Source organism: Oryx dammah, unplaced genomic scaffold (genome assembly GCF_014754425.2).
Source record: "Oryx dammah isolate SB20612 unplaced genomic scaffold, SCBI_Odam_1.1 HiC_scaffold_10, whole genome shotgun sequence".
In the NCBI taxonomy this organism is placed as follows: domain Eukaryota; kingdom Metazoa; phylum Chordata; class Mammalia; order Artiodactyla; family Bovidae; genus Oryx; species Oryx dammah.
The window spans coordinates 23,530,422-23,546,247 of NW_024070194.1; the positions used below are offsets into that span (position 1 = coordinate 23,530,422).

A 15,826-nucleotide genomic window follows, 5' to 3' on the forward strand; every position below is an offset into this window, starting at 1 on the left:
ATTTTTGGATAGCTTTCTTCTTTTATTGATGGCTAATTCTTTGGAGGGGGGGAGGATAATTTATGGTACATACAGGGACTTTCACTTAGCTAGCATATTAGATTAACCCAAGTGCCTGGTTTCTCCCCCGTGACCCACTGATTGAGTAAAATGCCATCATGTCTCGCTTTGAAGAATGCAGCTTCCTAATTTTACAGATGGAGAAGCTGAAACCCAGGGGTTCTAGTCATTGAAAGGGAAGAAAGCGTCAATTAGGACTCTATCATTTCATTCACAGCCCTAGAATCAGAGAATGTTGGATCCAGAACTGTCTTGGAGACCATCTAATCCAACCACTTGGTCTATCATATGTGACTGTTTAACCCATTGTGTTATTAACAGTTGTGTGTTGATTGTGTTTATTTTTATGAAGTTCCCCAGAGGGTGGTTTTCCCTGAGTTTCAACCTAAGCCATGGCATGCTAAGTGGTCAAGAGAGTAAGTGACCGGTGGAGTCCCAGGAGGAAAGGCCTGCAGGGCAGACCCTAACACAAAGTGAGCAAATGGCTGGGCAAACAGCCTTTGCAAAGACATGGGAGCAACAAGCAGGGCTTTCCTCGGGGGTCAGCAAGCAGCTGAGAGCTGGCTGGACAGGGTAGAGACCAGAGGGCCTTGAATGCCATGGTCAAGAGTTTTGCCCTAGGCTGTTCTCTCCTTCTGAGATGGCCTACACACTCTGTCTATGGAGTGTGTTTCTCTCTAAATAAATCCAATTTTTACCTAAAAAGAAAAAAAATGAGTTATGCCCTAAGTTTTACTTAACTGGGGGCCTCTGATGAATTTCCAGGAGACCCCATGCCCTTTTCTCCATTGTTCCTGGGCTGCCCTGCTTTCATTCACGCTAAATTGTGTCCAACTCTTTGTGACCCTATGGACTATAACCCACCAGGATCCTCTGTCCATTGGATTCTCCAGGCAAGAATACTGGAGTGGGTTGCCTTGCCCTCCTCCAGGGGTCTTCCCAACTCAAAAACTGAACCCACATCTCTTGTCTCCTGTGTTGATAGGCAGGTTCTTTACCACTAGCGCCCCCTGGGAAGCCCATGCCCTGAACCAGGCCCTTCTAATTTTTTGATAACCTCCTAACCGGTCTCTCTGCCTCAATTCTTCTTCCTTTCCAGCTATGGTCCACAAAGGTCCCCTATGCAGGACTTTCTAAAATGCAGCTCTGATCATGTCCAGCCCCGTTTTAAGGCCCTTCCATGGCTCCCTGTTGCCCACAGGACAAGATTCTGGCTTTTGTGGTGCTGTGTGGTCTGGCCCCACCTCCTTCTGCAGCCTCACTCCCGCTGTGCCCTTCCCTGCCTCCACTAGGCCCCCTAGTTTCCCCAAGCAGCCACACTATTCTGTTGAACTACTCACTGCCTTTGCCCAGGCTTCTCCATCCCTCCCATGCACTTTCTCTGCCTGGTGAACCCCTGTTAACCCCTTAAGGCCCAGTGTAAATTTCCTTTGGAAGACTCTTTCCCTGACCTTCCTGAAGCCACTATTATGCCTTGAATGTTTCTCTTTCAAAGCTCACATTGCACTGCAGTTACCTACTACCCAAATCTTGGCATTTCCCATTTTTGTGTGTTCATTGTATGGCGGGCACTGGGCTAAGCCCCATGCATGAATTATCCCATCTCATCCTCACAGTAACCATATGAGGAGCTTTCTGTTATACCTACAGATGATGAAGCTGAGGCTCAGAGAAGTGGCATGACTTGCCCAAGGCAGGCAGCTAGAGGATAACAGAGCTGGGATTTGAGCCCAGCTCTCTTAGACTATTTCCGACTCTTTCCATCTCCCAAGCTCCCATTGTTGGGTGTGTGAGAGACTGATGAAAGGGGTTGCCAAGATGTGGGCAGGATGGGGAAATGGGGCTGGGCTTACCTTGAGGTGGAGGTGATGGGCAACTGTCAGCCCAGTTCCCCACACTTAGGGGTTTCCTTTCCACCTTCCATTCCAGTGGCCACCTAGGGATAGGCCTACAGGACTCCAGGCCAAGCAGTTGGCATGGCAACAAACGCCATGGCAACTTACCTCCTCTCTGGGGCTCAGAAGGGAGGGAGGACCTGAGAGAGCACAGGGTGCTCACCAACACTTCTGGGCTAGATCCTGGGGAGGTGACTCCCTTTGGGCCTGGGTATCTTCTGCCCTCCCAGAGGGACTCCAGCCTGCAAGGTCTCATCCCAGCAGGGGAAATGCCACTTCCACCTCTGTCCCGGATGAATGGCTGTCTTTGGCCTCCCAGGAGACTGTCAGCTCCATCCAGGTACAAATGCCATCCCCTTCCCCCCTCCTTCCCCAGGCCAGACAGGAAGAAAGAGGGAGCAAGAAAAGAGGGAGGTGTGGGATTGGTTGCCAAGCAAGGTAGGAATGGAGACAAAGCCCTCATTGTACAAGGCCACACGCAGCTCCAAGGCAAAGCAGGCCTGGTGCTTGCCTCCCAGGACTGGAGCCTAGAGCTCCACCCAGGCTTTGTGAGCTCCTTAGCAACACTCACCAGAGCTAGCTTGGAAGAGTGAGGCCTGGCTTCAGCTCTGAGTCCTGCCTCTGCTGAAGATCCTCCTGAAGGCACAGCATCCTCCCAAAAGCCAGAAGTGATGTTGGGAGAATGGCCAGTGAAGCCAGGCTGACTGGGGCTAGAGGCCAGGGTCTATTGGACGTGCAGCTGTGCGACCTTGGACCCAAATGTGATAACAGATCCTGCCTCGAATGATTTTTATTTGGAATAATGGGCCAAGGCACGTAATAGCACTCAGCATGGTCACCTGGTAGCAGACAGAAGAGTTCTGTCAATGACAGATGATCAAGGGGGAGATGAATTGGAGCATAGCATTGACGTACATACATTCCCATAAGACAGATAGCTAGTGGGAAGCTGCTGTATAGCACAAGGAGCTCAGCTGCGTGCTCTGTGGCAATCTAGAGGGGTAGAATATGGGGTGGGGGGTGGGAGGGAGGCTCAAAAGGGAGACGATATATGTGTGCATATAGCTAATCACTTTGCTATGTGGCAAAAACCAACCCAATATTGTAAAGCCATTATCCTCCAATTAAAAAAAAAAAAAAAAGACAGGATCCTTGAAGCCCTTGTCCACCCATGAGTAAGGACAGTCAGCCCCTCCCGATGCTCCTGGTTGAGGCCCTCCTGTGCCTAGGAGGTGTTAACACATTGGTGGCCTTCCTGGCAAGTATGGAGGAGCACCCTTGTCCCCCCAGCCCCTGTCCCATGGTTCCTCCTCTGAGGGCCAGCCCTGCAGTTCCAGGAGGCCCTGCCTGGGTGGTTGAGGCATGGTGGGTGGGATGCATTGCCAAGTCAGGTCGAGCAGCTCAGATAACAGGTAGGGTGCCGGCGGCTCCTGTACCTGGCACCTGACACCTCTGGGCAGACAATGCTGGCTGTGTCCAGGCCCTCCAGGGAACAGACCATGTCTGTGTTCCAGCCAGGAAACAGGCCACCTGAGCAGCACCTTTGTCTGCTCAGGAGGCAGCCTCGCCACTGGCCGGGGCGGCCGGGATCCTCAGAGGCCCTGATGTGGGAAGGGGTGGTGCCCTGGGCAGGGGATCCGGGCTTCATGATCCAGCCCCTCAGCATCTGGTGTTGGCCTGGCTCAGGTGTTGGCCCTGCCACACTGGGGCAGGGACTCAGGCAGTCCCTTCCCTCTCAGATTCCTCATCTGCAAAGGGACTAATCACAGCACTTCCTCATAGGATTGTTGGGAGGAGTCGATGGGGTAATGTACGTAACGTGGTTAGCACGGGGGCTTGGCGTGGAGCAGGGCTTGGCAACCGCTTCTCTCGCAGCATGGAGGAAGGTCCAGTGCACGGTGTCCTCGGCCAAGTCCTGTAACCCAGGCGACTGCCCTTAGTCCCTGCTCTGAGTGTGGAAGGAGGGGACTAGGGTCTCTGGAGCTGGCACAGAACTAGCATGTTGGCTGCAAACAGTCCAGGCCCATTCCCTGCCCCGGTCGGAGCTCTGGGCTGAAGCCCAGCGCAGGGCTCCTCCCACAACAGCCAACACCAGCCCAGCATGGGGCCTCTCCCTCCCTTAAACCTCCGTAGAGCTGCCCTCGGAACCCAAGGCCCTACCCAGGAAAGGGCCCTAGGGATCCTTGGGCAGGAGCTCAGATCTGAATCTCCCTACCCACTTGTCAAGAGGGCCGAGGATGGATCTCCACAGGCATGGTCCCTTCCTACTGGGTCCAGCCTACAGTGATGCTCTGAACGGGTGTCGGGGGCGGGGGGCGGCGGTATCTTCTTCTCCCATCTGTCTCCTTCCTCATTTGCTTTGAGCCTGTGCCCTGAGTTCCTCGTGCATCCCAAAATGAGCATGCGCATTTGTATGGATGGGCACAGGCATACCTGTGTGTAGCATGTGGGTAGTGGAGGTGGGGCGGGCAAGGGCTGCATGTCCTGCATTGTGGACAGGCCCCCTGAGCATGTTCACTGAGCCCTGTGCGGCACGCCTTGGAATGGCAGGGATGCGGTACCTTTTCACGTTCATGTGTATCCATATGTCTTTCTACATGTGTGCTGGTGTGTTGGTCTGTCTTGTCTCCCCTATAGACGGGAAGCCCCAAGCCTCGCACCAACAGGCACCCTGGGAAGGACGTCAAGACTAGCCCAGCCTAATCTGGGCTTCCTGGTGATGCTCCAGGAGTCCTCCAGCCTGCAGTCCCCTCCAAGGAGGAGGGTGGATTGACCAGCGCAGGGGTGGGGGTCTGAGAGTCAGGGGTCCAGGGACCCTGGCTCACAGCCAGACTCAGTGCTGGGCTGAGCCAACCAGGAGGCCCTGCCCCAGTGTCAGTGTGACCTGGGGGGAGGCCTTCGCTCTTCTGGGGCACCATCCACTCATCTGAGGACACGGGGCTGGACTGATGATATCTGGCCGTCCTGAGGCTCTGACGATCGTGATTTTAAGTTGGGTGGTGGGAGCCTGCTAAATTCACTGGTGGAGGCAGTCGTGGGCAGAGCCTGGGCTGTCAGCCCCCAACCTGGTCCTGGGTGTCCTGCTGAAGGGTGAGAGGAGAAGCCATGCCGGGCAGCGGCCCCAGCGAGAGAATGACGTGGCCGGGCCCGGCCCTCCCCACGGCCCCCCCAACCCGCCCTCTCTCCTCAGCCCCGGGGACACCGCCCATCCCGCCCCTCACCCGGACCCGCAGCCTCATGGCCATGTCCCTGCCAGGCAGTAGACGGGCCTCTGGTGGATCCCGCAGGTGAGTCTCCCCCTTGCCCAGAGCCTTGGCCTCTGAAAGTGGGGGGAGGGGGTCTCTGCCTCCAGTCCACCACCTACTTGTCTTGGAGCAAGTCATTGCCCCCATTTTTCCCATGTTTAAAATGGGCTTGCTGACCCTTGCCTCAGGAACTATTTAAGGGCTCAGATGACACCATGGATAGGAAGGTTCTCTGAAGACTTAAACCACTGGATCCTTCCCATCATTAATATTGTTGTTCCATCCTCACAAAGACAGCATGTAGCCTTCCACCTGGGCTCACCCAGACTCCACATATGCCCCTCCTCCTGCCCCTATGCCTGCCTGCCCATTCGTCTCCACCTCCATCTCAATTCACGCGGGGCCCTTTCTCTCTGGGCTTGGGGGACCCTGGATGTTGAGGACCCTCACTAGGGGTAGCTGGGCCCCACCCTTGGCCCACAGCCCTGCGCAGCCTCCGCCTCTGTCCTGGGGAGCCAGGAGGACCTGCCTCCTGGTTTTCCATCTTCATTTGCACTGTCTGTTCTGTCCCCCCACCCTCCCCTCTGCTTCTCTCCCCGGCGGTGACCCCAAAGTGGGGGCCCTCTGGGCCGCAGCGGCCTGGCGGTGTTCGCCCAGTGTCCACAGCTGCCCACCAGCCAGAACGAGCACCTGCCTCTTCTCCCTGCCTCCAGGCGCACCTCTCCACCCGTGAGTGTGCGGGATGCCTACGGCACCTCTTCTCTCAGTAGCAGCAGCAACTCAGGCTCCTGCAAGGGCAGTGACAGCAGCCCCACGCCCAGGTAACCAGCCCCTCCCTGCCTCCCAGCCAGAGGGGATCCTGAACGCCTTGGGGCCTGGGGGGTGTGGGTGTTCTAACCATCCCCAACTCCAGCACACTCCCTGGCTGTATGATCTTGAGCAGGTCCCTTCTCTCTGAGCCTCAGTTTCCCATCTGTAAGATGGATATGATCATACTCAAGCTGCACATAACCAAAGACAGTGGCTGAGACAAACTAGGGGTGATGCTTTCAGAACAAGGGGCCAGAGGTGGGCGACTCCCTAAAGTGTCGAGGACCCCACCTCCACCATCCTTGGTGTACAGCTGGCTCTGACACCTTCAGGCATCAGGTCCACATCCAGGGAAGAAGAAGGCAGAAGGTCAACCCTCCCTCCCCTCTATGCCAGGCTCATGTTTTCTGAGATAGGACACGTTCCCCAGTAAATTCTGTCTACACTGTGCTGGCGGGTGCCAGGTGTGACTGACTGGCTTCAGGGAGGGTTAGTGGTTCTGAGTGCAGGGCCAGCTACGCAAAATGGGAGTTCTGTTGGGGAGAAGGCAGGAAGCTGTGAGTTGAGGAGACTAGGCCGTGGTCTGCTGGTGGGATTGGGGTGCTCCCCACCCCTGGATGAAAGCCTTGGCCCTTCCGCCTCCTCTGGGTGGGAATTCCTCGTCCTTGGCACTGGTGGGACCTGGGTGTGCTCACCACACATGCACGTCTGCACCACCCCATGCGGGGGAGTGTGGCTGCTGGGAGTGGGGCGTGTCCAGCTTGCCTCCACCTCAGGGTACAGCTATGAACAGGTCGATGTTATGAACAGTCGATGCACATCTGGGCTCCCATGTGCCTCTAGAACATGAGTGGGCACTGCAGATGGGAAGGATCCACCTGCATTTGTGTGAACGTGTTCATGAGCTGGTGTCCTAGAATAGTTGACCAACAAGGGGGTCAACAAGGGGGCTGGGGCACGAACCCCTTGTGCGGTTGAAAATCCACATATAACATTTGGCTGCCCCAAAACATAACTGCCTACTGTTGAGCAGAAGCCTTTATAACATAATCAGTTGATTGGCACATATTTGGTGTGTTATATTTACTATCAACAATATGCTTACAATACAGTAAACTAGAGAAAACAAAATTTAAGAAAATTATAAGCACAAGAAAATATGTTTACAGCACTGTATTTAAGATCATGTGGAAAAAGAAATTCATATTTACTTACAGGTATAATGCATGTATTGATAACAATACACATTGATAACAAAGAAGCAGCAATATGATTGCTTCACGGTAGCCTAGCCTATCTAATGAATGAATCGTTATAAAAATTTTATGGCATACAGTATTACAGTCATATTCATAATATGGTATGAGAAACATTGTTACATTTTTCTAAAAACCACTTACAGTGATGACAGGCCGATATGCAGTTTCTCCAATTACAAGAGAAAGGCATACTTGTAGGGTAATGGGATCTTCTGAAAGCACAGTTGTAGAACAGTAAGAAAACTTACACACTATTAATTTTATATTAACTATCACCCACCTTGTACCAGGGAGACAGGCTACCACTTCGGTACCTGCCTTACACAGAATGAACGTTTAGGTGATGGTGATGATGACCACACAGAGCCAGCTCATATGGTTCTTGCGGTACAGTGATTAGATTTCCACACCAACTCACTCACATATACAACAGATAAGTCCTTGCCTACCAGGCAGGCCCCGGGATAATTACATGGAGAGGGAGGCTTCTCCCTGCCTCAGCTTTATTTTGTGGGATGGGAGACTGAACCCTGGGCTGCAGCGCTGGGATGGGGTTGACAGAGATGGCATTGCCCTAGGTGGTACCAAGCTTGTCCACCTGCTCTGTGACGTATCTCCCCACCCCGAGCTAGAGAAGCCCGGACCTCCCCACCTCAACGCTATGCTCTTCCCTCAGAAGAAGGGCCAGGTGTTCTCGTGCCCACAGGGGCACAGGGGGAGGCCTGGCCTGCAAGGCGCTGGAGGCGGGAGAGGGGGGCCGGGCACCAGGATGGGTGGGCGGGGCTCCAGGGTGAGTGGGCGGGGCACAGGGATGGGTAGGCGGGGCTCCCTCACTCCTGGCACAGCGCATCGCCAGGCCCCTTCCTCGCTCCCCGCTGACGAGCGCCCCCTGGTAGGCGCTCCATGAAGTACACGCTGTGCAGTGACAACCATGGAATCAAGCCCCCGACCCCGGAGCAGTACTTGACGCCCCTGCAGCAGAAGGAGGTGTGCATCCGGCACCTGAAGGCCCGGCTGAAGGACACGCAGGACCGGCTCCAGGACCGGTGAGTGGGAGGCCAGGGCCCGCGGCATCTCTGGGAGGAAGAAGTGGCTGGGGGCTCCTCTCTCCCGCAAAAGCCCACCTGTCCCTTCCCTCCCTCAGCTGCTCCTTGAAGCTTCAGGTGGCTCCTTAGAGCCAGGCTGAAAGCAGTTTCCCTGGCCTCCCCGCCTCCCCTCTCACTCCAAGGCAGTGCTCTCTCGGTCGAGCCTGGCAGCCCCTTTTGGCCACTTCTCGTGCCCTGGCTTCTTTCTACCTGGGGAGTAGGAGCCCAGGGCATTCTTCTCAGCTGACCTGCCCATCGCGGAGTGGGGGGCGGGGGAGAGCGGGGTGGGGGGAGAAACAACCTGTTAACCCTCCTTGGCCTCCTCCCAGGGGTCACCAGGGGCTCCTGACCCACCGTTCAGGCCCAGGTGCCTTCTTCCTCATCCATTGCGAGGAACCTTTCTCTGAGCGCCCACCCAGCCCAGGGATCTCCCAGAGACCCCGTGAGCCTGTCTGAGCTCATTCTCCAGACCTGAGGGCCAGTCCTGACCCTCCCAGCCTTCAGCTTTCCAGGCTGGCGGCTTCATCTTTATGATGGAAACTTCAGGGCTGCCCTCTGACCTTTGCATCATCTACCCATCTTCTCCAAACTGTATGGATTCAGATACACAGTTAACTGTGAGCTGGACAAGGTGCCGTGCAGGGCACTGAGGGATCAGGGCACCATGACGACTCCTTCCTTCATCTTTTCTTTTTTTAATATGACAATTTTATTGAGATATAATTCACATACTATACAATTCACTTATCTAAAGTAAACAATTCAGTGGTTTTTAGTACATTCACAGAATGGTGCAACCATCAAGAGCATCTAATTCTAGAATGTTTTCATCACTCCGGAAAGAAACCCTGTTCCCAGTAGCAATCATGCCCCCATTTCTCCCCCAAGAACCCCATCCTTGGCAGCTGCTAATCTTTCTCCCTCTGTGAATGTGTCTACTATACATACACACACACACACACACACACATATATATCCACATATATATATATATATATAATAAGTAAGTAAGACCACATCTTTCTTGACCAGAGCTTTGCCAAGTAGCCCATTCAGTCTGTATTTGTTGTGGTTTGGAACTTGAGGAGGTCACAGGCGGCATTCTGTGGGCCTCCTTGTCTGCAGAGCCAGGATTTCTATTTCCCATTTTCTTCTCAGTGATGCCCTGGGTCTGCTTGGCCCTTTGCTCTGATGTCCTCAGGGAGCAGACAGCCCATTTCCCTGCTGCCTTTCCAGGACTGCCCTGCGGCTCAGAGCAGGCCACCTGCCCTGTGTGGTTTGGGCAGGATGCCCTGCTTTGGACATGCCTGCACCTCGGCTCTCCAGCCTCTCCACCCACGACTCATGCAGCAACTTGGCCATTCTCTGCTTACTGTATTGTCACCCTCCACACACGCTGCGAACAGGGATGCTCTCATTCCCGCAGTAGTCTGCCTGCTCCTCGAAGATGGCTTTACACACTGTGCTTTCATACCCTGTATCCCCACTTCCAAGACGCCCTTTCCCCCCATCTCACTTCCTTGGCAAATTTATCCTTCAAGACCCAGTTCAAGTATAACATCCCACAGCCCACCTGAGACCGAGACAGGGCTGGGAAGCCACAGCTCTGGGGTCCTGCCAGCTCCAAGGAGGAGTGGGCCCAGCCCAGCTGATCACACCCAGTCCCTTCTTCCAAACTCACCCTTCCTCCCAGGGCTCAGCGTCAGTGAGCAGGATTACCCTAGGGTGAGCCCTCCATCCCGAAGCAGGAGGAGTTGACAGTCTTCTCTGCACCTGTGGGGGCTCTGAGCCATTGCTGATCTTGTGGCCCCTGCAGCCCCCCAGGCCCAGGCCTTTCAGTGTTTTGTAGAGTGAGTTTCCTGGGCCCATTTCCTGAATTTCTAATTTGCCTTTGAAAAGAACACGATGCTGGATCTGGGTTGGTCACTCTGCTGGCCTTATAAACCCCAAGGTGACGGACATGCCATTTGGATTTTATTTATGTGAATGGAGGGTTTGGGATGAGTGGCTGCATGCAGGCTGAGTTCAGTTCCATGAAAGATTTTCCTCCTTTCTTACTGCTTTTAGCTCATCCTGATGAGTTTCACCCCGGCTTTTCCTCTGGACTAGATGGCATCATTTCCTACTTCACCTCCCTCCCCTGCACTGCCCCCCAGATTCATCTAAGCCTCAGGGATTTTAAAAGCCTGAGAGTTTCTGGCCGAGACTCTTCTGACAGTCTGTTGCCTGCTCTTGCCTCTCCTCTTGGGAGTAGCTGTGTGCCCTTTTCAGCAATCTTCTGGGCCTCTCCTCTCAACAGTACTTACAAGAAGGGCACATCTGGCACAGATAAGACAGCCACTCTGTTCTCATCACGCTCCTCAGACTCATCCACCACTTCTCACCCTCCCCTAGAGGGAAGATGTAACATTATCAGCTACGTTCACGGCAGTAATTTCTCTCATAAAAACAGAGTGGTTTGTCGCCCTCTCCCCGCAGTCTCTGACCAAATAACCCTCCACTGAAAATTTCCACCACCAGCTTCTGTAGGAGGCCACATCGCTCTGGGCAGAGCAGAGATTTTAGGTTTCATTTTTGTTGTTTTATGTTAAAGAGTTTTAAATGGATGTATTAAGTTTTTATAGCAATTGCATTTTTAAACTGAGGTCTTCATCATCGACTCTCTTCTTTGGGTCGTGGCTGTCAAAGAGGACAGTCATCAGCATTTCGGCTCTAGGGAGTGGGAATGCGATGGTGCCTTCTTGTCCCCCAAGGAGGAGGCTCCTCTGTCCCGACCCTTTACCCCTCTCCCACTCCCACTGCTTCCCCGGTGGAATAAAGAGGATGAGGAAGAAGGCATCGAGTCGTTCCTTTGTTTTTAGTGCTTTTTGTCCTTGGGGACAACCCCCTCCTTGCCTGTCCTTAGTGGAGTGCCTGGCCAGGTGATGAGCGCGGGTGTCTCATCCGCTCACAGGGACACAGAGATCGATGACCTGAAGACGCAGCTGTCGCGCATGCAGGAGGACTGGATTGAGGAGGAGTGCCACCGCGTGGAGGCCCAGCTGGCCCTGAAGGAGGCCCGCAAGGAGATCAAGCAGCTTAAGCAGGTCATCGACACTGTCAAGAACAACCTGATCGACAAGGACAAGGGGCTGCAGAAGTACTTCGTGGACATCAACATCCAGAACAAGAAGCTGGAGACGCTGCTGCACAGCATGGAAGTGGCCCAGAACGGCTTGGCCAAGGAGGACGGTGCGGCCGAGTCGGCCGGCGGCTCCCCGGCCCGCTCTCTCACCCGCAGCTCCACCTACACCAAGCTGAGCGACCCCGCTGTCTGCGGCGACCGCCCGCCCGGGGACCACCCTGGCACCTCGGCCGAGGATGGGGTCGACAGCGGCTTCGCGGCCAACGATGACACCCTGAGCCGGACGGAGGCATTGGAGGCCAGCAGCCTGCTGTCGTCAGGGGTGGACTGCGGCCCCGAGGAACCCTCATCTCTACACAGTTCCTTCAGCCTGGGGCCCCGCTTCCCTGCCAGCAACACGTATGAGAAGCTGCTGTGTGGCACGGAGGCCGGCGTGCAGGCCAGCTGCATGCAGGAGCGCGCCATCCAGACGGACTTCGTGCCATCCCAGCCTGACCTGGACACCATCCTGGAGAAAGTGACCCAGGCCCAGGTCTGTGGGATGGTCCCCGAGTCAGGGGACAGGCGCCCGGAGCCAGATCCCCACCCCCCAGGGCCCAGAGACCCCAACTCTGCAGTGGTGGTGATGGTGGGGGACGAGCTGGAGGCCCCGGAGCCCATCACCTGGGGGCCCACCCCACACCGCCCTGGTGCCCACCCAAACCCCAGCCCATCGGTGAGCGTGGCATGCCCCGTGGAAGAGGAGGAGGAGGCAGCCACGGCCGAGAAGGAGCCCAAGAGCTACTGGAGCCGCCACTATATCGTGGATCTGCTGGCTGTGGTGGTGCCCGCCGTGCCCACGGTGGCCTGGCTCTGCCGCTCCCAGCGGCGCCAGGGCCAGCCCATTTACAACATCAGCTCCCTGCTGCGGGGCTGCTGCACCGTGGCCTTGCACTCCATCCGCAGGATCAGCTGCCGCTCGCTGAGCCATCAAGGCCCGAGCGCCGCTGGCACGACCGCTGGAGGCAGCTCCCAGCTCTGAGGAGGGCCGGCCCTAGCAGAGGCTCCCACAGCCCAACTACTGATTGTAGGGGTGCCACCCTCCCTCTCACACCTTCCCCTGGGGCATCATCTTATTTCTTTAGTTTGGGGTTTGGAGGTGGCTTTTTCAGGATGATTACCGTATCAGAGGCTGGGAGTGAAGGTTGGGGGAAGGTGTCCGAAAACTGCAATAGGAGAGAAGGGAAGAGAGACCGACAGCCGGGAGGCCCGCTGATCAAATACACTGCAGAGAGAGAAAGTGGCGAGGCCCCCACCCCAGCCCCCCTGCCCACCAGGCCCCCCACACAGGGCAGCCGCTGCTCAGGAAGTCTCCCCTGTGATGATCTGGGGAGGCCAGCCTTGACTTGTCAGCCCGGCCTCCCCATCCCCCACCCCCAGGTCCTGTCTGTTTCCCTGTGTACCCCAGGCCTTGTCTCCCAAGCCACACCCTTGCCCTCAGCCCAGGCTTCTGGGCCAGTATTATCTCCTCAGATGGAGGCAGCTGTGACCCAAAGTACAGGCAGGGGACTGGGACTCAGAGAAGGTCTGGAACCACTTGGCGTGCGCTGAGCTCCAGCCTCTTCAGACTTCTTTCTCCCCACTTGGGATTTGGGAGCACAATCAGGCTACAGGCTGGAGGAAAGATAGTGATGGGCAAGAGGTGGCAGAAGACAGTATGGGTCCCCTGTCTGTCTGTTCATCTCAGACCTTCCCCATCTCACTTTTTCCTCTTGGAGTTTCTGAGGGTGTCAAGTCATTCTTCTGTGAGAGCCAGACTGGCCTGAGCCCCAGCTCCTATCTGGAGATTCTGCCAGCACAAGAGAAGGAGATGGGGCTGGCAGCTCAAGGGGGCTTCTCCAGCCTCTGAGATGAGGCCCTGCAGCCTGGGAGGCAGGGCTGGGCTCAGCAACCCCAGCTGGTTTCACTCCAGCCCCTGGAGCTTGCCCAAGTTTCTTCAGGGACCTTAGGACCAACTTCTGCTTTGCACTATGTTCATTTTGGGGCTTGGTTCTCATGCATCCCAGGATCTCCCGTGAGGTGGCTGCTTGCTTTCTAGGATGAAGTTTCCTAAATCTTACACCTATCTGCCTCTGGAGGAATATCCAGCAGGATAAATGGCAAAATGAGGTGCTGAAGCCGTAATGTCTGTCCAGGCCAAAGCAGGGTGCTCTGGGATGTTTCCTAGGTGGGAGTGGAGTAGGGCTTCCAGCCCAAGCCCAGTCAGCCTGGAAAGGTTCACTGGGCCCCACTTCTTCCCTGGGACCATGTCTGGGTCCCCCAGCAAAACTGCTGACACTTTATTAACATTCTTATTTTACAGAGTAAACCCATTCCTCTTCCCCTTCAGGGCGTATACCTGTCTGCTCACCCCACCCACTCCTCAGAGTTATGCCCTACATTGGAGCAGGGGTGGGGAGCATTGGTGGGACCCTGTATCTTATTCAGCCCTCTGGCCTAGGGGGCCGCTCTGGTTCTGCCCAAGTGGCTTGCCCACCCCCGTTGTTTCAGCAGCTGTCACCTGACTCGTGGACTCTGCCCTTCCTCTCTGTGCCTCCGCTGGTGCGGGGGACGCCTGCATGCCCTGGGGGTGGGCAGCCAGCCTAGCCACCAGCTGGGGGAGAGCCCCTCAGCCACGTGCTTTGCGCCTCTGAAGCCCCCCTGTCCTCACTCCAGGCCTCAGACCTGCCATCCTTTGTGGAGCTCCCCCTGATCCCAGCCGAACCAAACCTGAACTCTGGGGGCAGGGCTGGGCTGCCCCACGGGACCCTGGGGTCATGACATGGAGGGGCAGTGGACAGCCCCCATCCAAAGCCAAGCTAAGACTGGCCGTGGACCCCGCCTCGTGCCGTGTACTCACGGAGCTGCGCAGTGTCTCCTTAGAAATAGTCAAAAGCTTTGCCAAGAAAATAAAGGTATGACTATATTTGACAACATAAAATCTATATATTTTTCACCCCTGGAATCTAGTCGAGCTGCGTAGCCCCTCTGCTCCTGTCTGCGTATTGCTGTCTGTGGCCTTCCTACTGTGTCTTGTGTTTTGGTGGACATGTTCAGGGCAGGGGCCGTGGTCCACTCTGTCCCTAATTCTGAACAAGCCCCTCGGGAAGAGTGTGGACTCAGGTGTGTGGACAAGGTGAGAGGAACTGGTGCCACCCTCTACTCTTGCTCTGGCCTGAGACCTGCCTGCCTGGTCAGAGGCCCCCCAGCCCACTCCGGGTCCTCTCTTTTGTGGGGCTGGTGGGACCTTCGACAGGCTTTGTCTCTTGTCAATGGAGGAGGCGACTCTTCGGCCCAAGCCCGGGACGGGTGCTGGGACCGTGTCGGCCAGGCTCCAGCTTGTGCCTGTGTGCGTGTGTGTGTTCGGGATCCTGCATCTATGCAAAAGGGGCAGAGCTGCCTGGGCGGCTCTGGCAGTAAGAGGCAGCGGCCCGCCGGCTCAGGCTCCAAGCCCAGACTGCAGGGCCCAGAATGTGGGGCTGGAGGCAAGGCCAGGGCCCCGGAGCCTCCTGCTGAGTGCTCATCCTCCAAGGCTCCCCTTTTCCTTCCTGCTTAATACCTCCTCCTGTTGGGCTGTGACCTTCTCTCCTGCCCTCCGCTTCTAGAGCAGAAATCTCTGGGGCCGCCTCCTCTCCCCAGCCTCTGGCTGGAGCTGATTAGATCCTGAGCAACACTGTTCTCAGGAATCACCTTCTGGAACTGCTGGTCCCTTGGAGCCCCGCTGCCAGAATTGGCTTCGCCTCAGTCGTGGGGTCCAGGCCGGGGTTGGCCCTGCTACTCCTCTGGTCCAGGCTCAAGCAGGAATCAGAGTCAGGGGCAGTACTCTGCTCAGAGAGCTGGCCTCAAGTGAAGTTTATTCCAAATATCTCCCATGGGGGTAACTTAGCTCTATGATGAACACCGCTCCCAGTCACCAGTAGCACCAGGGTGCCTGGCAGCACCTTGCAGGGGCGGCGCAGGGGGCAAGTGACAAAGTTCTGGGGTGGAGGCCTATGGAGGGGCCTCTGCTCGGTGAACTCATGACCCCTCTGTGACCTAGGGGTCAGTGCAAACAAGTCATAGTGCACTGTTATATTCAGCCATGCCCTTGACAGTGAATTCAGGGGATACAGGAAGGGGGTGGGAGGTGGGGAGGGGTCTTCACTTTGTCTCCTTTGTCCTTTTGATCTGACAGAGTTGTACCTACAAGAGAACAGCTCTGGATTAAAGCATGAAAACACAACCAGATCCATTGCCTGTTTTCTTTATATTGTGTCTTTTGGGGCAGTGAGGGGGATGAAGGGGGCTCACGCTGTCCCCGCCCACATGGGAGTCAAAACTCACACCCTGG

General features: G+C 55.8%; 1 protein-coding gene across 1 annotated transcript; it reads left to right on the plus strand.

The window, feature by feature from the left end:
* The first annotated feature begins 1,029 nt into the window (after positions 1 to 1,029).
* On the plus strand, positions 1,030 to 15,723 carry SNPH (syntaphilin). Its single transcript, XM_040247651.1, has 4 exons — positions 1,030 to 5,242; positions 5,914 to 6,021; positions 8,166 to 8,315; positions 11,308 to 15,723. Exons 1-4 carry the CDS (start codon positions 5,061 to 5,063, stop codon positions 12,497 to 12,499), a joined length of 1,632 nt encoding a protein of 543 aa, XP_040103585.1. The 5' UTR covers positions 1,030 to 5,060; the 3' UTR covers positions 12,500 to 15,723.
* The last annotated feature ends 103 nt before the right edge of the window (positions 15,724 to 15,826 follow it).